This window comes from Lampetra fluviatilis, chromosome 34 (assembly GCF_964198595.1).
Source record: "Lampetra fluviatilis chromosome 34, kcLamFluv1.1, whole genome shotgun sequence".
Taxonomy (NCBI): domain Eukaryota; kingdom Metazoa; phylum Chordata; class Hyperoartia; order Petromyzontiformes; family Petromyzontidae; genus Lampetra; species Lampetra fluviatilis.
The window spans coordinates 2,778,819-2,806,315 of record NC_136308.1 but is presented as its reverse complement, the minus strand read 5'-3'; the positions used below and the strand labels follow the sequence as shown (position 1 = coordinate 2,806,315).

The window sequence follows — 27,497 nt, the reverse complement described above, 5'->3', positions numbered from 1 at the left end:
ATCAGCAAGAACCCTCTCTCTCTAAGATATGGGTCTTCGTTTGACGCAAATGTGTAACAATACATAACACAAAAACATTAGCGTTGTTGGGTGGATGATATATACGAGCAGGAAATACATACAATCAGGATCATCAAACAAGACTTGCCAACTTTAAGTCAATAACTTCAAAGGGAGAGGGAGTGAATAGCTGGCGATATCTCTGAGGGAAATAACCAAAACATATTACACAAATACGATTGGCAAGTCGAATTATCGCCCTTCATTTGACTTTGTACACAACCTGCTTGCAAACCATAACTGGGCAAAGAATTTTCAAGAATTCACACCACTGCTGCAAATAAAGTCAATCGGATTATGGATAGTCTTGAATTTAAAGTACAATAATACATTTTTGGCCACACAAAAGCGGGCGAGGGGGGGGGGCAGATAAATGCTTCGGGCTCGTTTGTGACCAGTGCGTGGGCCACAGACTTCGATCGTTTGCATAACGACCAAATAAACAAATAAATAGATAAATCCACACCGCTTCAACTCTCTCTCAGCGACAGCAACACACTTCAATGGCGTTAGAAGAAAAAAACACCACGCTCTATAGATACATAGAACCCACTGGAGTGAATGTACGTTTCATTTTCCAAAATAATTTCTATGCTAGTGCCTTCACAGTTTCTATTACCCACTTAGTAATGTAATGTAGTTATGCTTATTTTATTTTATGCCGTTAACGTCTGCTCCAGTTAGTTGCAACCTTACAGTACGGCGTGCACTGTGTGCAGGTAAAGGCGCAGCCTTGCAAGTGACTGCTTGCTCACGTCACTGCTGGCAGAAGGGCCACGACTACAGGCAGCTCTCGAAAGTCCCTCTCGAGCAGTGGTTCGTAACCTGGGGTGCGAGATGCCCTTTCTGGGGGTGCGAGACATGGCCACGTTTTTGTTCGAAGGTAAATCATCGAAAACACTCATTAAGCACGGTCACGTAAGTACAACTACTTTGATTCATCAAACCGATGTATTTATTAACGTCATACTTTTTTAAACGATTGAGAACCAAAGGGCTTTGAGGCTACAGCGAAAGGTTTGGAACCACACTGCTCTAGAGGAGATTTTTTTTCGCCTACAATGCCAAGCAGGCCACACGTCTTTGAAAGGGGTCAGAGTACCCACACTTTACCTCGTCACACGTGGTGACCCGCCAACTGACTGTGGTGCAACCCATTTATACTGCTTTGTGGACATGGGATTTAATACTGGTAGGAACCCACTGGTTCCACCAGCCCACAGAGGATTATTGTGTCCGTCCGTCCTGCAGGGAGGGACTGGGTGGGGAGGGAGGAGCTGGGTGGGGAGGGGAGGGGAGGGTGGGGAGGGTGGAGCTGGGTGGGGAGGGGAGGGTGGGGAGGGGTTTGATGGGGAGGGTGGGGAGGGGCTGGGTGGAGAGGGTGGGAAGGGGCTGGGTGGGGAGGGTGGGGCTGGGTGGGGCTGGTCACCCCGTGGTGCTCTTATAAGACTCAACGTTTAACCTACTCACGCCGGCTTGTGCCCGCCCTCACAGTCGGGCATATTTGCGGAATACACCACGCCGCCGTTGACCCTGGCCATTGACCGAGCAACCCAACGTTCCTACCAGCTCCCTCCGCAGCAGCAATGTGTTAAACTTGCCCTATTGTTGAAACTGCCACATCAGCAGCAGAACGATCTGGCCACCGCTGTAGTCGAAGTCCAGTGTACTAACCAATACGCCCCAGAAGCATCCCCGTAGTACATATATACGATCATAATCGTGTCTGTGTTTATATATATTATTAAGGGAGCTGTGCCACAGTTTGGTAGGTGACAGACTGCATGACCAACCCATAGTACCCATTGTTAAATTCCCAGCGAAAGCTAACATCAATATCGAGATGTAACAGGACTTCTCATGGGCACTCCCCTAGGTCCACTCAGCCTTAAATTGCGACCTGCTAAGGTGTGTAAAGATTAACACTCGGGTTGGACAAATATGGCCATGGTATTGAGCACACAATGCCCTTGCCAGCCTTATTGTGTACATGCTAGCAGCACTTTCCTCAATATTTTATACATCTATGTGGGTAATCTGTTTGTTTATGCAAATGTGATCATTTTAGTTAAACGTTTTAGCTGATAATCACGTTTTCAAGAATTACGATCTACTCTGTGTTTAGCAGATTCATGTAATTCTGTTTTACATATTGTAAAATAATTGCAACACCATGTAGACCAGACATTTTTTGTACAAAATTGAATATAAATTATAGTTAAACGTTTCGTGGTCACTTATTTTATATTGCTAAAAACGATGTATTTTCTTCTGTAAAACATATCACTAAATATCTTCCCGACTGCATGATGCACGTCACACTGTCTGTGTGCGGCGTCTTGAGGTGCAATTGTATTTATATTTAGACTCTTTGTACAATGATGTTCAGGGCAGCATGCTGGCAGGCACGTACTCTGCCGAATGGGATTGCGGTATCTCAAATGCAAGGGTGATTATGGTGACATTTTACATTTCCCATGTAATCATCCCCCTGTGATGTAGGCTGAATGCCAAGGACTAGAAAAGAGGACGGGATCTTGCTTGAACCAACGTTCTACGATGAAGAAGGGTCATCTTTTGAAGGAAAGAAAAAACACAATCATGGCATCTGTATAGTGTACCATGCAATCCAGTCTCTAGGCCCACAGTTTGTTTCCGCAAAGACGTTCACTTGCCAAGGGTCTCTCCCATATTAAAATTGCACGAACATTAAGAGTTATTTGCATCTGTTATTGCCTTTAAGCGTGAGTGTTGCTCGCCGTGTAGGATGTGTTTACTTAGAGAACACGGGACCGGTGTGTTCTGTGGGTACCAAGAAAATAGAGGTCACTTTCCACACGAGAGCATTGTGCCAACACCACTAAGAGCTGGGTTCGAATCCAGGATTTAACCACCAGAAGTTAAACATATTTCTCAACTGCGGGGAGTTAAAGGTCTCAGGCCAGTTAGCAATTATGCTGCAAACCAAAAAAACCTGACATTAAATGTGGTGATTCACTTCATTTAGATTATTCGAGCTCTGAGAATAAAACAGTTTGTGTAACGCGTGAGAACCACTTTGCAGGGCATGTGAAGTGCCCTTATTGGCTTACAAAAGTGGCTTCAGAAGAAGTTGTTTTGACATCTTCCAGGTCACAATACCAGCTGCGAGGGTTCCGAATGGAAATGTCTCCATCGCACGTGAAGGTGATAACAGCACCACTACTTGTGTATATTCTGCATGACTAATAAGAGCTGTAGATGATTATGCTGAGGCCAAGTAGGTTAAATTTCGGTTTAAAGCTTTCGTGACTGCAGGAATTCATTTAAATAATAAAAAATGTTGAATTTTATTTTTTTCTTGCTGTGGTTTTCACACCTGATGATGATTGCTTATATTGCAATCGAAACGTCGTGATAATTGTATTTTTATTATTTTATGTTTTATCTTCTACGTGACTTTACCGAAAGAACTAAGAATATGAATACTCAAAAGAGCTGTTTTACTCGATGATCATGTTGTTTGCATCCTGGACACACTTTTATTTCCCTCATCAGTCACAGATCTTGCTTGAATTTGTTTGCCTTGAGCTTCTGCAACATTTTCCATACCATATAGAGAGCTATAGCTGCAAAAAAAAAATCACCAGGCACAAATGGCATTGGAATATAAGGATGACTAACATTGTACCGATAAGTCCTAATAGGATTGTATTATTTGGTGGTGCCGCATTGGGCCTGGTGTGCAAGCACACTTAACACATTCGTCAAAAACAGTGGCTTTTAACAAAAATTGTATATATATAGATACGTATAATCGGCTCATATTTGTCTTGAGCAATGGCCCTTCTTCACAGCACATGAACAGAGGGGCCATAGAGATAGCGTTAATGAGGGTTGGAGACTGTGCCTAATGCCACGGGGCCTGGTGAGAATTTAATTTACAAAAATATTTTCTGATGACCAAGTTTTTGTTTTAATAGGCATATTAATAGTTACCTGATAGTAGCTGTGGTGTGCAGTGCAGTCTCCAATCCTTGTTAACTCCATGCCCCTGGCCTCTCTGTTTATGTGCTATGAAGAAGGGACCATTGTCCAAGACATTGAACATTTTATATAACAAAAAATATTTTTATTAAGGCAGTGTGATTGATGTATGTGTCGATTTAAAAAAACTCATTCAATTCGGTCATTGCAGAATTCACTTCATTACATACCTGTCAACTCGTACGGTTTACCCGTATTTTTTTACAGGGAAATTGAGTCCAGGTCCATACGGCGTACAGCCGTTTCAATACAGGCAAACCATGTCTTTGTCTGTTTGTTTGTGTTTCTCCCTTGCGATGGGACTTTGTAAGATGAACGTTGAAATGTATAAGGGCACGGGCTGACCAATAAGGTCTGGATTGTTATGTAATAAGGTAGGAACTGGTAAGGGGTTGACAGGTATGTGATTAGCGAATAAAATAAGCTGTCTTATTAATGAATGTGCTGCTCAGAAGAAAAAAAACCCTCAATGAGCAAGAAGCCATGATTTGGGTTGTGTAGTTGACCTATCACTGCCTTAGAATAAAACATAATCTTTTGAGCCTGGTGGTCAGCATGGGTTACGTGTGCAAGAAACACGCCCAGAGGTCGTGTGGGGACACGGCCAAGATTGAATGCAGGGGTCACGCAATAGACAAGAGACTACGCCTAGAGGAAATGAATTCAAGAAAGGTGCAAAAAAGGTGGTAGGGGATTGGAAGGAAAAACTCAAAAGATAAAGATTGTCGGGAAAGAGGAGGAGAGCAAGACGGGGAAAATACTGTGTGTATGTGTAGTGACATAGGACGTCACTACTGTGTCGACCCATACGAGGACTGGGGGCCCCAAGGGGGTGCCTGGGGGGTCACGTGGTGGAGGGACCCAGACCTTTCCAGAAGTGGGGGAAGGGAGGCGTGGCCTGGGAAGGGAGGCGTGGCCTGGGAAGGGAGGCGTGGCCTGGGAAGGGAGGCGTGGCCTGGGCAGAGCCGGCCACGCCGGAGCGGATATAAGCGGGGTGTAAACGGAGAGCGGGGCTGTTGAACTCCGAAGTGAAGACGACATCATCGGTCCTCAAGTCCCGGGTCGTCGTCCTGGACCAGGCAGCCTGGTCCACTCTGTGTCGTGTTCCAGAGTGTTAGTTAGTGAGTTGAGGAAGGTGGTCACCACCTCATGTACAGTGTTATATTATTTACCGTTTAATAAATAGTGTTGCCTCCAAGCTGTGTGTGTGTGCACCTAATTCGAGCCCACTACATATGTTGCACTTATTTCACAACGTACGTAGCCAACCGTGCTCATCGTAGGTGTGGAGGAATCCGATACGAGGAGGTGTGAGACAAAGGCTCGGGGTCCTGGAGAAGAAATAGCTGCAACTGTTCGTCTTGGTGCTGAGCGGAACAATAAACCGTTCCCTTACCGGGACGACCCACGTGGACTCCCTTGCACAATGCATGAGTTAAGCTGTCATCTTAGATATAAATGAAATGCTGGGATTTCCTCATTTCCTGGTTTGTATTGTGGTCTAAACACTTTCTGTGCGTGTATTAGTTTGCACACTTCCGATGAGCGAGGTTGGCTGCGTACGGTGCGAAAGAAGTTCAACGTCCTTATGTAAATTTTCACTGAATTTAGCCTGACAGTGGGGAACACTGCTGTCTCTTCCACACCAAGTGACATTCAGTACAGCTGGAATGTTTTAAACAAGGGACTTATTCAGCCTCAGGTCAGGACATTTTTAAAACACGTAGCTCGTCAACAATTACCTAAAAAGGTGGAATTCTACAAGAGGCAATGATGATTAAATGTCAGATGTTTTTTGTGCTAACTCAGTTCTTAAGGCTGCAGCCCAACACATTACTTATTTACATGGTGTACATACCGGCCCATCTATCTATTCATAAGTTGTACTTTCTACACGAGATATGAGAATTAACAAAACATGAGGCTACAAAGGCTCAAAATGTAGCACCCATTAAAATTCAATTTTTTTTTGTTTTTCCAGCACCAATCAATTAAATCAATGTGTTCTACTATTCAGTTGCTCCGCCGGAGAAGAAAAGATGAGAACACGTAATTAGTTACAGCAAAAGAATGCAATCGTGCTTTAGATCAATATAAAACATGAGACAACATTCACCCAGGGATAAAAAATAACTCTGTATCTCAGGGTGTGTCATTAAGACTGCAAAACCTCTGGACCCCTTGGCGTGTGAAGGCCACGTGCTAATTTGTAGTCTCGGCACAGCACAGGCAAACGCGTCACCACCTCAAGCTGCACAAGAGCAGGGATTCAATGAGTTTGTGAATATTCACAGGTTCGGAACATTCCAGCACTTTGCACGTTTACCAGTGAAATGCAAAACAACTCTGCAACATGTTTTTCATACAGGTTGGTTGACCATACTTCACCATACTGCTCACTGCATGCTGGTGAAATTGGGGAGGGGGGGGGGGTAGTGCCCAGGACTGATTTGGATGATAATTTCTGCTGATGATCACAATGACCAGGAATTAAACAGTGTGCGAACCCCTCTGCCACCATTACTACTTTCCAGTCCCCTGCCTAGCATAGGGGGATTGAGCCCCCCCAACCTCGTGCTGAATCCTCACCCCCCCCCTTGTAAATTCTCAAGTAAAAACAAGTAGCAGCAGCAACTGCAGCAGCAGCAGCAACTGCAGCAGCAGCAGCAACTGCAGCAGCAGCAACTGCAGCAGCAACTGCAGCAGCAACTGCAGCAGCAGCAACTGCAGCAGCAACTGCAGCAGCAGCAGCAACTGCAACTTTCTTTGATGCTGTTAATCCTGCATAATGCACATGCATATGTAGTACTAATCACATTCCTGCATTTCCCATAAATATGCTAAATTCATCTTGATATGCAAATTCCTTTGTCAAGGCGCCCAGCTTATATATATGCTCCAAGCTCGTGTGCTGTTTCATTCAGACTCTGTCGCCTCAACGGACCTGGTTTTCACCTGAGGACGGCTGCTTGTGTTGTGGCCGAAACGTCGTGAGAATAATTTTATTATGTTTTATTTTTATTATTTTATTACTTCCCTTCTACGTGACTTTACCGAAAGAACCAAGAAGATAAAAACAAGTAGCGTTAAGCAATGAGTATCGCAGCCTCTTCTAATGCACACAGGAAGTGAGAGCTAGATCATAGGGGGGGGGCATGATAGACAAAAGCAGATAATATAATTATTAATTCGATTTATCAATTACATGCGTTCTAAGTAATTTTTGTGTGTGACCCATCCGCCCCATCTCAGTTGATGTGGAGGATGGGTCCTAAGTGCACCATCCTCCGCCCCCATCCCGGTTAAGCCAGGTTGACGCGACCGTGCGGCTGCTCTGGCCGAACGACGGCCGCACGCCGCGCTAACGGAGGCGCGGAGCGGGCCACGCCGCACTGACCTGTGCAAGACGGCGTAGCAGAAGTACTGTCCCAGGAGACTGCCCAGCGTGTGGCTCTCGGACACCGTGCGCTGCCTGATGTCCCACGCCAAGGCGAAGGCGCACACCAGGCCGGCGCCGCCGATCGTGGCGACGCCGATGCCGAGAAAGGAGCCCATCGCTGCTCCTGCTGCTGCTGCCGCTGCCCTCCGGGGCTCGCGTGACTACGGGCGGACACCGCCTGGCTGTAAGGGGACACACTGGACACGGCAGCCACAGAACGCAGACACTGCTGAAGACTCGCATGGAGGATCTCGTTGAAGAATAGTATTTACGAGGGAGCCTGGCGTGGTGTAATGGTTGGCGCACTCGAATTGCAAGCCAGAGGTCTTAAATAACCCTGCCTCTTTCCACCCGGCAGTATAAATGGGTACATCACAGTTAATTGATAGGCAGTCTCGCGTTTAGTGGGGTAAAGAGTGTGTAGTCCCATCTCTTCCGAGGCATCTGACCAAACAACGTGGAAGAGTAGCCCAAAATACACTAGAGATTGCTCTAGTGGAGGAGCTTCCGCCAGCAGTGCAAACAAACATCTATCTCATGGCGCTCCCCATGCTAAGCTTGGTCTATGCCTGCCAAGCGAAGAACTGTCAAGTGCCTATTGCTGGTTATACAAAAGCAAAAGGATTCATGCAACATGGACAATTTGTAAACCGAACGAACCGGTCACCTCTGGATTGCAAGTCCAGTCTGTTAACAATAACACCACAGCAGCATCCCCCCCCCCCCTTTTCCATAATGTCGAGTCTAATTTGATACAAGCTCCGTTATCAGTGCAAGCAAGAGCGGTTGATGGAGCTTCCAGCAGTTGGCGGGTTCACTAATCATAGCGCCAGACATGGGTTGTACAAGATAATGAGTTCGATGACACAAGCAGGGAGCAAGGAGCTTAAACAAACGCTGCAATTAAATGGAAATTAATTTAAACAAATGAGACGTAGCTTTTAAATGTTTAATACGTATCGTGTCCATCCACTAATCGGCATCAGCTCCGAGTTCGGACGTCTATGATGAAGGTATGCCGACACATCCTCTCGGCACAAACTACGGTGACGATGTTATCCCACCACACGTCCCATCACCTTAGTCTCCCTCCTGGTCCTACCGTCTTTGATTTTTGTTGTTGTTTTGTTTAAGCGGTGAAATCAATTCTACAGCGACTCGCTGGAAAGCGTTTTGATTGGTGGGCCTGAGTTAGTGGTACGCATTCCACATTCCTATGGAAGGGGTAGACACTTAACTTGACAAAAAGGTTTGCACAGTAACTATATTATCGACCCCCTAGATAGGCTGCAATAAACCCTGACTGAGATTTAAACTTGCAATCCAGAATCCAACTTCAAGCAGTCGCAGCTGGGCAAGATACTCCCTCTTATTAACTATCATTAGGGGCCGTCCATAAATGACGTCACGCGATTTTGGCCGATTTTTTACCCCCCCTCCCCCCCACGTCACACGGCGTCACAAAAAGTTAGACCCCAGTCAAATTTGACGTCACAAAGCTCTGCCCCCCCCCCCCCCAAAACCATATTTCCATTTTGAAAATAAAACATGCTTCTAATTTAAACTAAAACTATTGTCGTTGTAGTACGTATTTAATGTGGCGCTGCAATCTGATGTTGTAGGAGAAACACGTATTAAAAAGGAGGCGTTGGAAAGCTGAAATTTAGCATAAAATTCACTTGAAAATATTCAACGTCTAACTAAAACTGCAGATGTTCAGAATATCATAGTTAAATTATCTTATAATTCAAAACTATTTGAAGTAATTATAAGTATGAACTTTAAACTTTGTAGTAGAACGAAGCAATCACATACATTTCATAAAATGAAAAGCCCTGGTAGAATCATTATAATCAAAATGTTTGATAACAATCATAATAAAAAAAAATCAAAATGTATGCTTTTCCATTCTCCCATGGAGAAGCAAAATGCTCCTTCATGGAATAAATAAACGGTGATCTTAGTAAATTTTAATAATCAAATACAGTAGTTAATAATGAAAATTAATCAAAATTAGTGTTGTTATAACAATTCAATTTAATTAATATTAATTTAAAGTTGCGCATTTTGCTGTTATGTCACATTTCTCAACCCCCCCTCCCCCCTCGTCACACATCGTCACAAATGCCTGACCCCCCTCCCCCCCTCGGAGCGTGACGTCATTTATGGACGGCCCCTTACTGGAATATAACTTCTTTTTTCTATTAACAGCTACTGTTCAGAACACAATGTGTACCCATCAACATGACAGGTGGCTGAGCGGTAGAGCAAGTGGCCGCCCATCATCTCTACTCTGGGGTTCGATATGTGGAAGTCACAACAGTAGTTGCCCTATGGATAGACATGCACCCGCCATGGGAACGTGGAATTTCCGCCACTCGTTCAGGGCTGCAAACAGGAGCTGTTTGACCGCGCATCGATGCTCAACTTCGTGCAGCGAACTCAAGTCAAGTGAGCGCAGTGCTTATTAAAGTTCAATCTTGATTTGAAGCTTTCGTGACTGCAGGAACTTATTCAAGTTCACAACCAAGGTCGGACCCATTCCCAATGCTTCATTTTCAAAGTTGGGCATTCGGAAAGTGAAACCGAAACGAAAACAAACGACGCCAATTTTACGACCACCGACAAATTAAGGAAGTCAACCCGCGATCATAATTAAAATGCTCGCGAGTCACACTTTGAACAGATGCCAAATCAATTATCGATTACGCCCGCACCCCTAGTAACAACTAAACTCATCGTCACCATCACCATCAACAACGGCGACTTCTGACGGATTCAACTACGCCGCTCTCATCAACGCATTCACTACCGAGTTGTTCCGAGTGTACATCAGCACTGTGCGTCCTCACCTCGAAATACAACTGAGGTGTAACCATCTGCGTAACCCTCTGTGCACAGTGCGCTTGCGTGCTGCGTGTAGGCAGTACGGACTAGCATCACGCGCCGTACAATGTGACAGCAATGCTACGAGACTCAGAGCGCTCATGACACGCGGAAAACTCACGTGCCCTACTATATAACGCACGAGTACATCTCACATAGGACAGGGCATCGAACACTCACACACGAGTACATATCACATATTATACAGTATCGAACACACACGCACGCACACACGGACACACACAGCTATGAGTGCTTACATTGTAACGAGGACACTGTACTACTCTGTTGTCATTACCACGATTTCCAAGCCCTTCCGTGTTTGTTATGCAACGCGGCCCACGTGTTCCCCTTCGTCAGCTGCTGCTGGGGGGAGGAGGGGCGCGTCAGCTGTTCGCGAGTGGTGACGTCGACACTGCCGGGCAGCCGCATGCCCAGCGCGTGCGAGCTGCTGGTGGTGTAGTGCCTGGGGGGGGCGGTCAGCTGGTGGTGGTGGTGTAGTGGTTCGGGGGGTACAGCTGGTGGTGGTGTAGTGGTTGGGGGGGTTCAGCTGGTGGTGGTGTAGTGACTAGGGGGGGGGGGGTACAGCTGGTGGTGGTGTAGTGGTTGGGGGGGTTCAGCTGGTGGTGTTGGTGGTGGTGTAGTGACTAGGGGGGGGGGGGGGTACAGCTGGTGGTGGTGTAGTGACTAGGGGGGGGGGGTACAGCTGGTGGTGGTGTAGTGGTTGGGGGGTTTCAGCTGGTGGTGTTGGTGGTGGTGTAGTGACTAGGGGGGGGGGGTACAGCTGGTGGTGGTGTAGTGGTTGGTGGGGTTCAGCTGGTGGTGTTGGTGGTGGTGTAGTGACTAGGGGGGGGGGGGGGGTACAGCTGGTGGTGGTGTAGTGACTAGGGGGGGGGGGGGTACAGCTGGTGGTGGTGTAGTGGTTGGTGGGGTTCAGCTGGTGGTGTTGGTGGTGGTGTAGTGACTAGGGGGGGGGGGTACAGCTGGTGGTGGTGTAGTGGTTGGGGGGGTTCAGCTGGTGGTGTTGGTGGTGGTGTAGTGACTAGGGGGGGGGGGTACAGCTGGTGGTGGTGTAGTGGTTGGTGGGGTTCAGCTGGTGGTGTTGGTGGTGGTGTAGTGACTAGGGGGGGGGGGGGGTACAGCTGGTGGTGGTGTAGTGACTAGGGGGGGGGGGGTACAGCTGGTGGTGCATCTACCAGTGGTAATCTTAGTCGGTCAAACCACGGCACTTGCTGGGTCTGTCCCGAGACCTGTCAGCAAGCTTTTCGACATTTCACGTGATAGCCTCAAAGTGCACGTAGCCTGGCACAGGCACCGTGGTGGAGAATGGCGGGTATTGATATTGGTGTGTGGGGGAGCGGTAGTGTAGTGGGTAGCGCGCTGCGCTACCAACCCGGCAACCCGGGTTCGTATTCCCGCTCCCAGCAACCAACACCAATGACGATTATCTGAACCGGTTCTGAACCTCCCTCTAGGTCGACTTAGCCTCAAACGAGTACCTGGTGCGGTGTGTAAAAATCGCCACTAGGGAGACAAAGGCGGCCGGTTGTGGTGCTGGCCACTCACCCCTTCGTGTGCCGTGCCGGCCTTCATAGGTGCTACTCACTAACAACACTTGCCCCTATAGTCTGTTTAGGCTATACGGGGAATCTTTGTCTTTGTTTCCTCCCTCTGTGTGCACAGCACTGTACCACCGCTTGCTACATCCTGAAACACAAAGGAACAGAATTAAATCTCAGACTTCCCCGAGTTAAACGTGGAACTTTGAGTGAACGTTGGTTCAATGTTGGGGGACGTTTGTTCAACTTTGTGTGAACGTTGTGTGATCGTTGGTTCAACGTTGAGTGGACGTTTGTTCAGCTTTGTGTGAACGTTGGTTCAACGTTGAGTGAATGTTTGATCAACGTTGGGGGAACATTGGGGGAAGGTTTGTTCAACTTTGTGCGAATATTGGTTCAACGTTAAGTGAACGTTGGGTGAAGGTTGGTTCAACGTTGAGTCAATGTTCTGCCCCACGGCAGATATGGGGGTGTGTTTACACAGGAACTTCCTGATAATATGATGGTGTTGAGTTTGGTCACGTGACCATGAAGTTAGGAGTTAAGGGTCTCTAAGCCACGAGGCCATGCAGGTGTGTCACCCATTACACAGGGTACAAAATGGAGACACAATTAGCATCTCGGCGAAGACGGGTGCATCTGTTCATTGCGGGAGTTTAATAAGCATTGTCTGTAAGTTCGTTTATGTTCTTATAAGACTGGGAATGGTGTTATAATGTTAGGATTTCCATTATAATGATGTAAATGCCTTTATACTGCTAAATTGTTACGATGAACATTAGGCCTAGTTAACAACGAAGCCTGCCACTTGCATTATTGTGAATGTTATTTGTAGTTGGATAATGCTATGCCGTTAATCTTAAGCTAAGCAGGTTTGAGCCTGGATATTGCTTTGTGAAGTATGGTCAAATAACCTTTACTGTCTGCACGGCATGGGGAGACATTAATCCAGCAGTCGATTGACACATGTGTTGTGTAGAACAACCACGCGGAGACGAGGAATACTATTAGGGCTGGTTGCCGTTTATATTCACACACGCGGCATCCTACACTCACACCAGTGTAGGTGCACTCTATTCTCTGTCCTTCGCACGGACACCCCGTAACTATTTAAGGTCCTACTCCGGCTACCCTTTGTCTCTGCTCACTCGTCTGCCCGGGGCGGGGGATCAGCCAACACCGCCCCGTGACGAGGAGAGAGACCCCTTCTCCAGCCGGTCCGTACCCTGGCCCCTAACGACGACCCCGCCCTCGTCACGGGGTCACCCTTAAGAACTCTTTGGGTGGCTCCTCCCCCCAGGTCGGCCCCGCCCACTTCCCCGAAAGTGCTTTCCGAAAGCCCCTTATGTAACCCCTCACGTTACGTCATCCTTGGCCCCACGTAACTCGACCAACTCGCACATTTTTACGCTCGCCCCTCATTGGCTACTCACAATACTCCTCTACACATGTGCTGTACATGCACACAGTATGTGCACATCGATACGTTTGAAGTCGAAATAAACTACACATGACATATTCCATCCAATTAACGGACAGTTATAATTGGGATGCTACTTCAAAGTGAATGCATTAAACACAGCGCACGTGCCAAAGATGTTTAAAAAATCAACTTATTGCAATTAAATCTTGACTTAAAGCAATCAAGGTAGGGAAATTGTATTTGAATATGCTGTGTTTTATATTCCACTTCCGAATGGAAATCAATAAAAATGCTACTGACCTTGGCCACCTCACACCACGGTTGTCATGGAGGTGGTCTGACCATAATGCCTCACCACCCTGGTCAATGTGGCTTGGTGTAAGGGTGCCAAGACCAGTTCAGATATCGCTTGCCACTTGTGTTAGCAATGACAGAGAATCCAACTCAGGAAGCCAGCGCACTAACCGCAAGCATCACCACACCTCCATTAAATTCGGCCAGTGTGATGAAAATATAGTACGCTATATAAAATATATTTGGGACATAATTTGACCGTAAATACAATTTACTTGACCAATTATTATTGACAGACATAAATCTCTCTAGGCGGGTGTAGAAATGTCCATTTATGTTAGTCACATGCAGTATATATATTTTTATACAATACTCATGCTACAAACTATATGGAAGCTATAACTTTGTATTATGATGCTGTGTAAACCCTATATATGCAATCAATGTCAATTATTGATGAGGACCAATATGTGTATGTGTGATGTCTTATTGCCACTTCCCTCTGATATAGTACTGTTATTTTCAACATTGATTCACCAATATATTGTTCCTACACTTAAGATGTTAGCCAGGAAATAAATCCATTTTAAACCATTAATTATTTATCATATTTAGTGAATGTCATGTGAACATGAAAGTTAATGAAGAACTTTCCATTGGAACACATTGGGTTTAAATTTCCACCAGATATATCATGCTGACGAGTGGTGATATAACGTCCCAGAAATGTATCATTAATTATGATAAATGGTCCATTTGAATACGTTTGGTATTTGTAATACTGATTAAAACAAGCGGGTGTAATTAACCATACAAATACATACCATCTGCTTTCCGCAGTGGACGTTAAAGATCTTGTGACGTCCTTGGCAAGAGTAGGCCATTGGGGGCCGGCGTCATGGTCAATAGGAAACTCTATATATAGGTAGCAATCATTGCCGCCTCATGCAAAAACTTGGCAGGACTCTCTTGAAAAGGATACGTGAGACTCAAAGTTGCTTCTCTGGGTAAACAAGCACAATGACGATAATATTCCAGATAAAAAAAAACCTTCTCATTCTATTTATTCCATTGTACTACTCACTCGTCTCTGTTTTCAATCTAGTATAACCTTGCTTAAGACGTGTATTATATCGTATTTAATACAACTCTGATACCACTGTTTGCTGTTTGGGCACTTGACGTGTTGGGTCTTTGGCCCTGTGATGAGCAACTGTGTAAAACGTACATTCATCATAATGTAATTGTCTAAAAAAATACAAAATATAATTTTGTAATTTGTATTGAAAATGAATATCAACAACGGTTGCTACGTACACTATCTCACGTGAAAAAAAATACATATCAGCGGGCTCTTACCTGTCTAAATAATAGGACCTCAGCCTACTGCAGCATATGCGTTTATCCCTGATGCTGCATTATTTTCACATGACCTTGCAGTTCAACTGACTGGAGGGTTGGAAAGTTTGGAATGAGGTTTGTGCCAAGCCATGTCGTTTTGTGGTAAATGAAGGTCATCAAGAACCCGTTGCGTCATCCTTTTCAGATACTCTGGCTGACAATAAAAAGGAAAATGTGATTGTATCTGCTTTTTCACATCTTCTCTGCCCATACATGGTGTGGATTATTTTTATTTGAACGTAAGAATCCACCAAAACAGAACTCAACAAATAATTAATTGTTCAGCATTATAACACAACACATGAATACAATTTTAAAAAAATAGACAATGTAATAAAGTGATATAAAAAAAAATGGAGGAAGGACTTTATAGTGAAGATATGCTATTGCCGTATCTTCACCAACACATATAACATGCATACATGCTGAAATAGCATATTATATTCGTAATTTATTCTTTGAAAAGTTACATAAAAATGGAGTTGGTACCATTCGTCGAGAAAGTCGATTGCTCGATTAACGTCTTTATTCGACTACTTTTCTGTGGTTCAATGTTGGAGCCCCAATAAAAATGACGGCGGCCGCACATTCTTGAAGGCAGGAAACCCCCTGCAAGCCACACCCAGCGTGACCTCACCAAGCCCAGCCCATCACCTCCCATCCAGCAGCACATGTGAGAATAGAGGTGAAATTTTTCTCCCCAGCTGTTTACACATTCCTGCGGAGGGAGCTGGTAAGTACGTTGGGTTGCTCGATCAAAGGCCCGGGTCAACGGCGGCGTAGTGTATTCCGCAAATATGCCCGACTGTGAGGGCGGGCACAAGCCGGCGTGAGTAGGTTAAACGTTGAGTTTTATAAGGGTACCCCGGGGTGACCAGCCCCTCCCCACCCAGCCCCACCCCTCCCACCCCCCACCCAGCCACACCCTCCCAACCCAGCCCCTCCCCACCCTCCCCACCTTGGAGTTATTTAGATGTTACTAATTTTAGTTAACGTTGTTTGGCCTCGATCTCAGCAGCCTTCAACACCGTCGACCATGAGATACTCATCAGGCGGCTAAGGTCCAGATTCGGTGTATTTGGTACGCGACTGGGGTGGATTGAGTTATACCTACATGGTTGATCACAGTTCGTCAAGCTGGGTGACGAACAGTCATCGTCTGTGCCATGCTGAGTTGATGTACTGCAGGGGTCTGTACTTGGGCCCTTCCTAGCGTCAACAAAAGTATCTCCGATCGCTGATGTCATCTCTTCGCGTGACATCAAGTCCCATCGATATGGTGGTGGTGATGATGATACACGATTGTACACCGCAGTGAAGTCAAAGCTAGATTTTGAGAGCCTCTGTAACCTCGAAGATTGCACGTGAACGGTGCCCGCGTAGTTTTCACAAAACGGAAAGCTGCTTAATACAGGAAACGCTGAGGTTCTGCTGATTAGCACTCGGGTTCGGTGAAAAAAATGATTCGGAGGATCCGGTGTGGCAGTTTCAGACTCCAGGATTCCGTTTTTTGTTTTAGTCATCTAAAGAGCCTCGGCACCATACTGGACCAGAATAAAATGTTTGCTCACCACGAGTAAAATATAGTCAGGTTCTGCAATTTTCATATCAGGGCTCTACAACACGTTCTGTCACTATCGAGTCATGGCATAGTCAACACGCAGGCGTGTTTCATAGCATCGACAAGGCTTCATTATTGCAACTCACTATTCTACGGACGTCCGGCAAAACGATTATCAAGCTGCAGCATGTACAAAATGATTTGACACCCGTCGTGATGGGTACTGAAAGATCCGACCTTGTCTGTCCGGTACTCGCCAAGTTGCATTGCCTTCTGGTTGCTAAACGAATACATTCAAAGGTCGCGCTCATTACACTCAAAAGTGCTTGCCACAAACGAACGACAGTACCCTGCTGATCTCGTTAAGGAGCACAAACCATCATGCAAACTCAGGTCATCCTCGCAACGGCTTTTGGATTATCATCAAACAAAGCCGGTCACTGCATCGGCCACTTTCAGATGCCCTTCTGTGGCCGTCTGGAGCGATCTTCCAATATTAGGAAGCCACTGGAGCGATGCACTTTTACATCTAAATTGAAAACGTATTTATTTAGAACTGTTTTTGTGTTCAACATACGTACTTCACCACACTGGTCAGGGTTAGTGAAGTAGAGAACCAGGGACCAGTTCCGATATTACTTACAACGGCTGGGAAATCAACTGCGGTCTGCGAGTTCATAAGGCAGTGTGCTAACTACCGTGCCACTACTCCCTCACTGTAATGGTACCATACTAGTTATACGATCACGTGAAGTGATGTGGGGGTGGATACATTCTAGAAGGCCACGTTTAAGGGCTACTCAGCCACTTAAGTAGGACTGTCATCACAGGTGAAAATGCTTAACGTTTTCCACGTGGATTAAATAAATAAAATGAAACAAACCAGACCACCTTTTGGTGAACCCAGGCCAATTGCAGTTTGAATTTCTTGCTCTAAACTTTTGCACGCTCGCCTGCACGGTGCAACTTTGTCTTTCTTATTTACTGGGCAGGATTGGGCTGGTGACGAGCTTCAGAGGAGGGGGGTGGCTGTGGGGGCGCGGGCGAGGCACATGACGAATGGCCGTGATTTCCACGGTGAAGGTGTGCTGATTGAAAATCTGCACCCGCAGAGAGGTGGAAGGGGTATGACATAAAAATGGAACAGGACTCGCATCAGAAAACGAGTGCTGTTCTATCGGTGGAATCCACCCCACATCCCATTGCTTTTTCTATACAAACGCCCCATTGTCTGCGCACGAGTCTTGCCCCAGTAACACGTGCCAATTAACAGCTCGAAGGGAAAAACAAACACGATGCCATAAGATTTTCTACATCTGGTAAATTAAACAACGGGCGTCAATAGAACGTCACAGTGTCACACTGCCCGCAGTGTCTTCATCCTTCGGATGTTGTCTTGTGACGATGGATGCAAAACTTTGGAAATGCGACAACATCTTAGTGTGACGCTCTTTGCAATTAATTTCCTTTATTTATTTCTAAAGTCATCTTACTGCAGAACCATAACATTCTTTGACTGTGTGTTTTGTAGATATTAACTTTTAATTTGTGTGAAATGTAACAAAAAGAAACAATTCCATTGCTTATTTGCAAAAGAGATATCAAAACTCTTCCACGTGCTTGTATAATATTAATAAAGCAACCGTGTAATCATAAATTTGATAGAATTAAAATAAAGTACAATATTGTAGAGTATACATATTAATGACCTTCGCAATGGTTGTTTATTGCAAAATATTATTGCAAAATTAACAACCATTGTGTTTGTGCAGATAATCCGACATCGTTTGTGTGAATATTCACAGTAGATAAAGATCTTTCGCTTTGGCTCTGGCAGAGTGTCTGGCAGTCAACGTTGGAGAGAACTGTCACTCGGAGCACGGCTTCAGACAGCTCTGATGAATGTTCGACTCTGCACCCGAAGGGAAGGAGGCACGGCAGCCCTGTCGTGTCTTACACGCCCACGCCTGCCAGACGTGGTAGACGAGGTGGGAGTTACCCACACTCTACCCCACCACGTGTGACCTCCTGATCAACTAGCTGCGGTTTCCATGCTGTTAGGTGGGCAGAGGCGGGGTGATTTAATTGCCTTGCCCTTAGTTTCAACTGCTGCACCGGCGGAAGATCAAACCGGCGACCTCTGGATAGCAATTCCAGCATGCTACCCATTACCCAAAGACAGTGTCCATTTGTATAGAAAACACCGATAAATTATAACATAGGGCAATTACAATGCAACACTGTCCCCACCTAAACTTTTGTCTTCATGACCTAACGCAGCAAATCGGCACACAAGTGAACGTGCCGTTTCATGTGTGGAGATGTTTTTTGTTATCCCCAATGCCTGTGCATGAAGAACATTGCATCCGTGACTCGACTTTACGGGCTCTCCGTGGGCAACAGATCCACCTGCAGGTTCCTTCCTCACTGAAGGCCTCGATGGCTGTAACAGCTTCACATTATGCATCGGCATGACTCCTTGCGGCTTGCCAGTTCCATCGTAAAACACACAGCGGTCTCTGGCAGCATTGACAACAGTCCGTCAAGGAGCGTGTCACTTGGGTCTTCAGTGTCGTTCATCTGCTCTGTGTGTCATTTGGGACTTCAGTGTCGTTCATCTGCCCTGCGTGTCATTTGGGTCTTCAGTATCGTTCATCTGCCCTGCGTGCCATTTGGGTCTTCAGTATCGTTCATCTGCCCTGCGTGTCATTTGGGACTTCAGTATCGTTCATCTGCCCTGCGTGTCATTTGTGACTTCAGTATCGTTCATCTGCCCTGCGTGTCATTTGGGACTTCAGTATCGTTCATCTGCCCTGCGTGTCATTTGGGACTTCAGTATCGTTCATCTGCCCTGCGTGTCATTTGGGACTTCAGTATTGTTCATCTGCCCTGCGTGTCATTTGGGACTTCAGTATCGTTCATCTGCCCTGCGTGTCATTTGGGACTTCAGTATCGTTCATCTGCCCTGCGTGTCATTTGGGACTTCAGTATCGTTCATCTGCCCTGCGTGTCATTTGGGACTTCAGTATCGTTCATCTGCCCTGCGTGTCATTTGTGACTTCAGTATCGTTCATCTGCCCTGCGTGTCATTTGTGACTTCAGTATCGTTCATCTGCCCTGCGTGTCATTTGGGACTTCAGTATCGTTCATCTGCTCTGCGTGTCATTTGTGACTTCAGTATCGTTCATCTGCCCTGCGTGTCATTTGGGACTTCAGTATCGTTCATCTGCCCTGCGTGTCATTTGGGACTTCAGTATCGTTCATCTGCCCTGCGTGTCATTTGGGACTTCAGTATCGTTCATCTGCCCTGCGTGTCATTTGGGACTTCAGTATCGTTCATCTGCCCTGCGTGTCATTTGGGTCTTCAGTATCGTTCATCTGCCCTGCGTGTCATTTGGGACTTCAGTATCGTTCATCTGCCCTGCGTGTCATTTGGGACTTCAGTATTGTGCATCTACTTCGAGGTTTCTCAATCAGTGCTTACGAGTTTCTGTGGACACATTTTCTCAAGCCTGAGATCTGTAATTTGCAAGTTTCTCCAAAATGGGTCAATTGCAGCCACGTCAGTTACAATTCTTCCCGTGGGTGTTTCCCGGTTGGTCCGCGTGTGGTTCTGCGCGACAGCCCAACGTGCCGCTCCAACGCGCTGTGGGAACGTCTTCGTGTTCTGGAGAAGGAACTTCCAGAAAAAAATAATCTCGGCAACGTGGGAGCGTGACGGCACAACCGGAGAACCACATCGGAGAGCAAATGCAGCACGACCGTGAAATCCCATGCATGTTAGAAATAGGGTAGAGACAGTAGGATTAACAAAAGTCCAAATGAAAAATGTGCTTTCGCAGCTGAAGAGCAGTCTACTGTGGAGCCAAGTACAGGACACCCATGAGTCAGATACTGGGATATATGATCGAGTATATCGATGCTTGGTGCTCTCTGCCCGGACGTGTCACGTTCTGTGATTGAATGTTCTGATAACAGATCGGAGCTCTCCCCGGTAACTGCTCCTGGTATCGTATACTGTAAGTACATTATATGAAAAAAAGAATACGAGGAAAACATGTCCAAAGATTTCGAAACATCAGCCAGAGAGATTTATAATGCTTACAAGTGGACATTGTGAATCAATCAAGATATGATCTTTGACCTCTCTAAGAATACATTTAAAATGTAGCCTAAGCCACAATGGCTATTTGCCGTGATTATTCAATGAAACCTTCTGGCGTGTGCACGTTATTTAGGGGTCTAGGCGATCAATCCACATCGACTCGAAACATAAGTCTAGGACAGCAGGTGCTGTGGCTTCGTCACACCTTATATTTCTCATACACACCGTCCTTCCAATGGTCCACAATCCTAGGAGGTAGGGAGAGCGAGAGAGGTGGAGGGGAAAGGTGATGGAGGTAGCTCACAGCATTGATTTTGGCAGAAGGGTCACACCAGAAGGTGTGCATTTGTTTATCCGCGTGGCTTTTGTGACAAAACAGTGAGCTTCTTGCACAGAACCTCCTGATTCACGGCAAAATGTTTGAACTGCCAATGCTCCTGCCCAGGGCAGAACTCATTACGCATTTAGGTCGTGGCTACCATTAAAGATGTTAAACTCATTTCCCAGTGGGCCTGTTTGTATATTCTATATTTGTTTATTTATTTGTGTGTGTGTTTTATATTTCCTCCATTTCATTTTATATTTAATATAATATATTTTATGTTCATAATCATTCAATGATAATGTACAGCCCTTGAACTATCCACTGCTGGATGATGTCCTCCCGATATGTTGGTAATGATACATCACACCACGCTATTTGTCCTGTGAGATCGCAACAGGATATATGTACTGCGACATCACAGCATGGTCTGTGTACTGCAATGTCACAGCATACTTCACATTCGGTATATAGTGTATACATTTAGATAGCGTATATCACTTGGTACTCACGTTACCAATGATCAGGAATCAAACTTAGAACATCTGGTTCGTAATGCAGTGCGCTAAAAACTGCAAGACTCCTCCCCCCTGTATATACTATGCATTTGCATTCATTTAATACACTTATTTCACAATTTTTAACCCAGATTGTCGAATGCGCCAAGACAAAAAAATGCTATATTACTTCTGCATATCAAATTCAGGATGCAAAAAAATATATTCGCTAAATAGTTATAATTTTTGTGTGCAGTCTATTCATTCTGTCCGGCGGATTAAAATAGCGCAGTTACCTGTGACATCTACAAATGTATCTCTGTATGCCTCAAATCATCTCACCCCTCCCCCACTTTAAAATAATAATAAAAATATCTCCAAATATATTTTTGAAATGAGCCGACGAAATCTGTTCCCACATACCGCTCGCAGGCAGAGCCATTTTAATAATCTACAGCGCTTCGTGAAAACTCTCTTCCCACAGCCATGCCTCTCTCTCTCTCTCCTGATTCCTGCAGATATCAGAAGCAAACAAACCTTTGGTCTCCTCACTGCCTGGATCGGAGACCCCCTCCCCCCAAAGGAAATAAAATGAGTGGCAATGTTAAGCAGTGAAAGCCTGTCATCTGACTGGATGCCCCATCTAGCATCGTAGGTTTTTGTGGGAGATGGCTGCAGCTTGAGGAGGCCTCTATCCAGCAGTGGATAGACCATAGCTGCTGCTGCTGCTGCTGCTGATGATGACGACAATTTTAATGGCAGCTCGTCTTTAAAATGTTTCCTCTTACAGGCGAAACGTGAAGCAGAGGCTCTGTTTGCCAGGTCGTCGGCCTTGCCTTCGCATTTCCAGCGGCAAGTGTGGGCTGCTGAGGCACTCGACAAACACGCCGTGCAAATACCCTTAAATACATTTAAAGCACACAATGACGTGTAATTAAATCTTATCACAGCCAGGGGTATAGCTCTGATAGAGCACATTTCACCTCGAGCCACTTCGGCATTTGGCTCCTCATAATGAGGCTCTGGTTCCTATACAAGCACCTCGCCATGTTTCCGTTGTCATTATTTTATTTTTGCGTTCATGGCTCGAGCAGCTGTTACAGATATGCATACACTTTTGTTGCCCTCATACATGTGCATGCATATATATATACACATACTATCTATAAATGGTGTATATGTACTAGCCAACATCGGTGACATATATCTACATCCATTCTAGATTTGAAGCTTTCGTGACTGCAAGGAATCATATTCTTAGGTTTTTTCGGTAAAGTCACGTAGGTAAAACATCAAAATTAATAAAAAAAAAATAAAAAAAAAATCACGACGTTTCGGAGGCAACACAAGTCTCCGTCATCAGGTGGGACCGTCAGCTGCATCAAGTGAGTGCTCACTTGATGCAGCTAATCCGGCTGTGACGGTCCCACCTGATGACGGAGACTTGTGTTGCCTCCGAAACGTCGTGATTTTTTATTTTATTTTTATTAATTTTGATGTTTTACCTACGTGACTTTACCGAAAAAACCTAAGAATAGAATATATCTACATCCCCTAGGTCGATTCAGCCTAAAATGGGGACGTGATTTTGATGTGTTAACATCAGCAATGGGGAGACAAAGGTGGCCAGGCATAGTGTTGGCCAAACATATCCCGTTGTGCGCCATGCCGGGTTTCATAGGTGGTCGCTAACAGCACTTTTCTCAACAGCCTGGATGACTATATGGGGATCTTTGTCTTTGTTCGATGTACTGTGGGTCCTTTGCTCTAGAGAATTTACGAACCTCAATTGAAATTCTCATGGTGAAGTTGAAGAGAATGTGAGGGCTGTTATGAACCATTTTTCATCACATCAAAGCTTTAGTGGACACCATTTAAAGGCATCGGTGGACCAAGTCAGTAGATATGAACAAATACTATGTGTGTGCCAAAGATTGATTTAAACCCCCGTGCTGCTCCAGGGCAAATGTTCACTGGGATAAGTCAAATTAAGTCCATTTATCTTTGAATGCTTTAAAAAAAACGACTCATATGTGGGTATTTAATTATACCAGTTCTTTGTAGACCTTGAAAGGCTTGTGACAATGTAAAAGTTTACAATCATCCAAACTCTCACGAAACAAGACCTACATATAAAATAAAATGGGAATAATAAAACCCATACAAAATAAATGTTGCTACACTGAGACCGCATGGAGAAAAGTAAACAAAGATTGGAAAGGGAGTCGAACCAGGAGACACGCTTTCGCCAAAGATATCCACAGCAACATTAGAAGTTGTTTTCTGAAAATTGGATTGGAGAAATGAAGACGTAAATTTGATTGAAGAAAACATTAGTCATCTCAGATTATCTGGTGGCGGTTATGAAGAGTGATTGAAATCTTATTATTAGAACCAAAAGTCACGTACAACAAGGTCGCCCAACAATCGGAGATGTTTGTCGGAATGTCACCACCGAAAAACAGAGCAGAACATTTGTACCCAGGGCAGTATTTGAAGGTGGATCTGGATTAGAAGAATGAATCAAAAAGGAGGATGAGAGCGAGTTGGAGTGCTTTTGGACAACGGAGTTTAACGATGAAAGCCAACATGCCAATGTGTCTCAAAATACAGTAGACGGTTTTTAATCGGTATATGTCTGATATGGCTGAACAAAAACAAGCTAAACAAAAGCATTGGAACAAAATCTTAAAAGTGTGCAAATAAGCATGGGAGGTGCTTGTTTCAAGTGACATCGAGATACAATAACACAGATAAAGATCCCCCGTATAGCATTAGCATAATGTTAGGCCAAGGGCTGTTAGCGAGCACCTATGAAGGCCAGCACCCTACACCACGCCCGACCGCCTTTGTCTCTCTTGGGCGATGTTTACACAATACACCAGCTACTCATTTGAGGCTGAGTCGACCTGGGGGAGGCTCATGACAGGTTCAGATAATCGTCACTGGTGATGGCTGTGAGCGGGAATCGAACTCGGTTCACCAGGTTCATAGTGCAGCGTGCTAACCGCTGTACTCCCACTCCCCATACACCGAGATACAGCAAGTGGAACAAACACATCAGAGAAGATATGCTCGTTAGAGACATTCCTTTGATTGTTTAGAACAGTAAATGGGCTTTGGCCGAACACATAAAGTGAAGTGATAATGGCTGGCGGTCGAGACTGACGATGGTATGGCAGCTAAAAGAGAAAAAAGCTCCCGAGAGGATGTCCACTGCAGAGATGGAGTGATGAAATTGCCTTGTGTGTAGGAGCTAGATGGCTTGTTACATCGTGAGGCTGTGAGAGATGACAGCTTGGAGAAGGCTTCATCGATCAGCGGATGGGTCATCGCTGATTATAATGATGTGATAGTATTATCCGATGTATAGCCACACATTTATGGAGTCATAATTTATATTCCTAATTTGGGAGTTAAATTATTTGGTCATTTATTTTCTGTCAGCATCATCTGTCAACCAATAATTGTCAACCTTAAAATGACTTGCGAGATTGACTTGAACGTTCACATGCCATCTGCTGTGAAAGAACATCTAAACCGTGATTTAAAAAAAAACGCACGATACGTGAACAGAATTCCGTTAAACACAAGCATGGGTGAGCATTTCAACTTTGTTATAAATTATACATTCAAACCCAATTCACTGCCAGAAGAAGAAAAAATACATTTTCCGGCACTTCCGTTTTACACTGTGGAGTTGTGACAAAGACAGCGCAACAATGCTCAATTATTCAACCGTGTGCCTGAAGATGATACCTCGTCTCAATTGGTGGGGAGGCATGCTTCAGAAACTCAGGAGCTTTTAAAAGGGGCAACACAGCTGTAGCCGGCAGCACACAAAGTGAAAACGTATTGAGCACGAACGCAGGAAGATCTGAGCAGTCGAGCGTACGTCAATGCAAAGCAGATTAGCCCCGAGGCATGTACAGCCACTTGCGCCGGCGTGGATAACTTTGATTTTTTCGTACGATCTGAGTGATCCCCGTGCAATTTCTCTGCCCCCTTTCCACCGTGACTGGTTGAGGGTGGTCCAGAGCACAAAGCATGGCCTCATTTGCGGAGTGCAATGAGAATGGGGCGATAAGTGGAGCTTCGAGCAAAATGTCTGGAGGCTCCGTATTGAATTGTAAAACAATGGGAGAAAAATGTTAAGGGAGACGATCTCTTTGTTTATATTTAGGTGGCCAATGCCTTGCATCGGGGTGATGAGGGACAGGCCTCCTGGGCGAGGTCCTTTGGTTTAAGCCCTGTGGTCAATTTCGTGCGTGACGTGTAAAGGGTGATGGTCTCAGCTGGAACTGATTATAATTTAAGTAGTTGATTACCGATAATTATTTTGTTCGATAACCTCAACTAAAATGCGTGGCGCGAAAATGAGTAGAACCTCTGTGCCAGATGTGCCGCAGGACGGGAAGTGATAGGCGCGACTTGGCGGTGTCTTCAGCCGCTTCACGACGGGGCCTTGGCTCGTAGAGGTGGACATCAAGGTTGACGAGGGCCGAGTTATCGACCACGAAACGGGAGTCGGCCAAACGAATTTTTTTATATCTATTAATTGATTAATCATCCCAGCTCTAGTCTCAGCAAAGCTAGCAATCATTGCAAATAAATACATAACCACGTGGTAATTGTCACTATTTAAGCTGTGCCCAGCTCTGAGGGGACACATCACAGAGACACGCAGATATATATTTATATATATATGCCAAAGCTTCTAAAGTTCAGGAAAGAAAAGTTAATCAAATACAGTAAATGATAAAAGCCCCGTGGTGCTTTAATAGAAAAGTTAGTCCCTGCCTGCTGTTTTCCTGCAGGATATGCCACTGTGTAATATGCGGAGAGGAATTTCCAATTATTGTTCCTATTCTCGTGAACTGTGGTTTGGAGTACTGCTGCGTCAACTATTTATAGTAACCCGCACAAATGCGTAATGTTTTAGGGGCTTCAAAGCGGTACGGATCAAAAACTGAAAGGAAAAAAAAACACATTTTGTAAATGTGCGTACGTTGCTTTGAATTTGTGAGGCAAGTTGCCAACGATTTTCCTGGGAAGTCTCACAGAGGCTCTAGGCTGTGACGGAAAAGTCCGGGATGTTCGGCCAATTCCATTCCGAGGTGTTTGATACGCGCGAGGAAACTGTAACGCAGCACAACATCGCATATCCGACGAGTCGTGGCACTGATACGTGGAAAGGTCATACAACCGTGCTGACCTCCGATTTGCACGGTTGGCTACGCACGGTGAAACGGAACTGCAACATACATACACACGTGTGCGGACATCGGCAGGACACGATAGTGTGATGCCAAGCACGAATTCCGCACTGGGCGTGGGCGATCAATTGGCCAGGGTGGATAACACGCGACGGTCAGATACGCGGCGTCGTATTGATTGCACGCGTACGAGAGGATGACGCCGCCGCACACTGCCGTGTCCCAGTGATTTCACATTGAGGAGGCACAGCCTATTATGGTTCTTCCCCCCCCCCAACCTCGTAGAAGCTGGGGATCAGCTCCCCCCCCCACCTCTAGCACCGATGCTCCCTCTCCCGTGCAGCGGACCTTGAAAATGCCGCGCCGTCTGCAATGCGTCGGAGTGCATGATGGCGTCCGATAAAGGAACAGGGCTGAGCACAGTGGGAAATGTGTTATGGCTGACGTTTCTGACCTCTACCCCGTAGGATGCATTCGAGGGTTTAATTTTGTTCGCGCTGTGAAATGATGAATCGAACATGGGCTCGAGAATGATGCACATCAACGGCACTATTTCTTTCATACGGAATCATGCGGAAAAACACCAGGAACTACCGTGAGACGTTACAGTGTTACCAATTACATTTTCGTGCATCAATTGTTTTAATAATTCAGGAAGGAATGTATAACATGAATCGCTAGTTGCTTTATCTTTTGCAATGAGGATAA

The 27,497-nt window shown here is 45.5% G+C and overlaps 1 protein-coding gene across 3 annotated transcripts in view; it reads right to left on the bottom strand.

The window, feature by feature from the left end:
* Positions 1–10,749, bottom strand: part of GHDC (GH3 domain containing) — a 36,095-nt gene extending 25,346 nt beyond the window's left edge. The window contains exons 1-2 of one of the 3 annotated variants that reach the window (XM_078872302.1): positions 10,672–10,749; positions 7,484–7,722 (exon numbers count right to left, since the gene is read on the bottom strand). In XM_078872302.1, coding sequence (XP_078728428.1) covers positions 7,484–7,641 — 158 coding nt within the window. In that variant the 5' untranslated portion in view covers positions 7,642–7,722; positions 10,672–10,749. Of the gene's footprint in view, positions 1–7,483; positions 7,723–10,377; positions 10,649–10,671 lie in introns of those variants that run through there. The other 2 variants (XM_078872304.1, XM_078872303.1) reach the window with 2 other exon arrangements.
* Between the last annotated feature and the right edge of the window lie 16,748 nt (positions 10,750–27,497).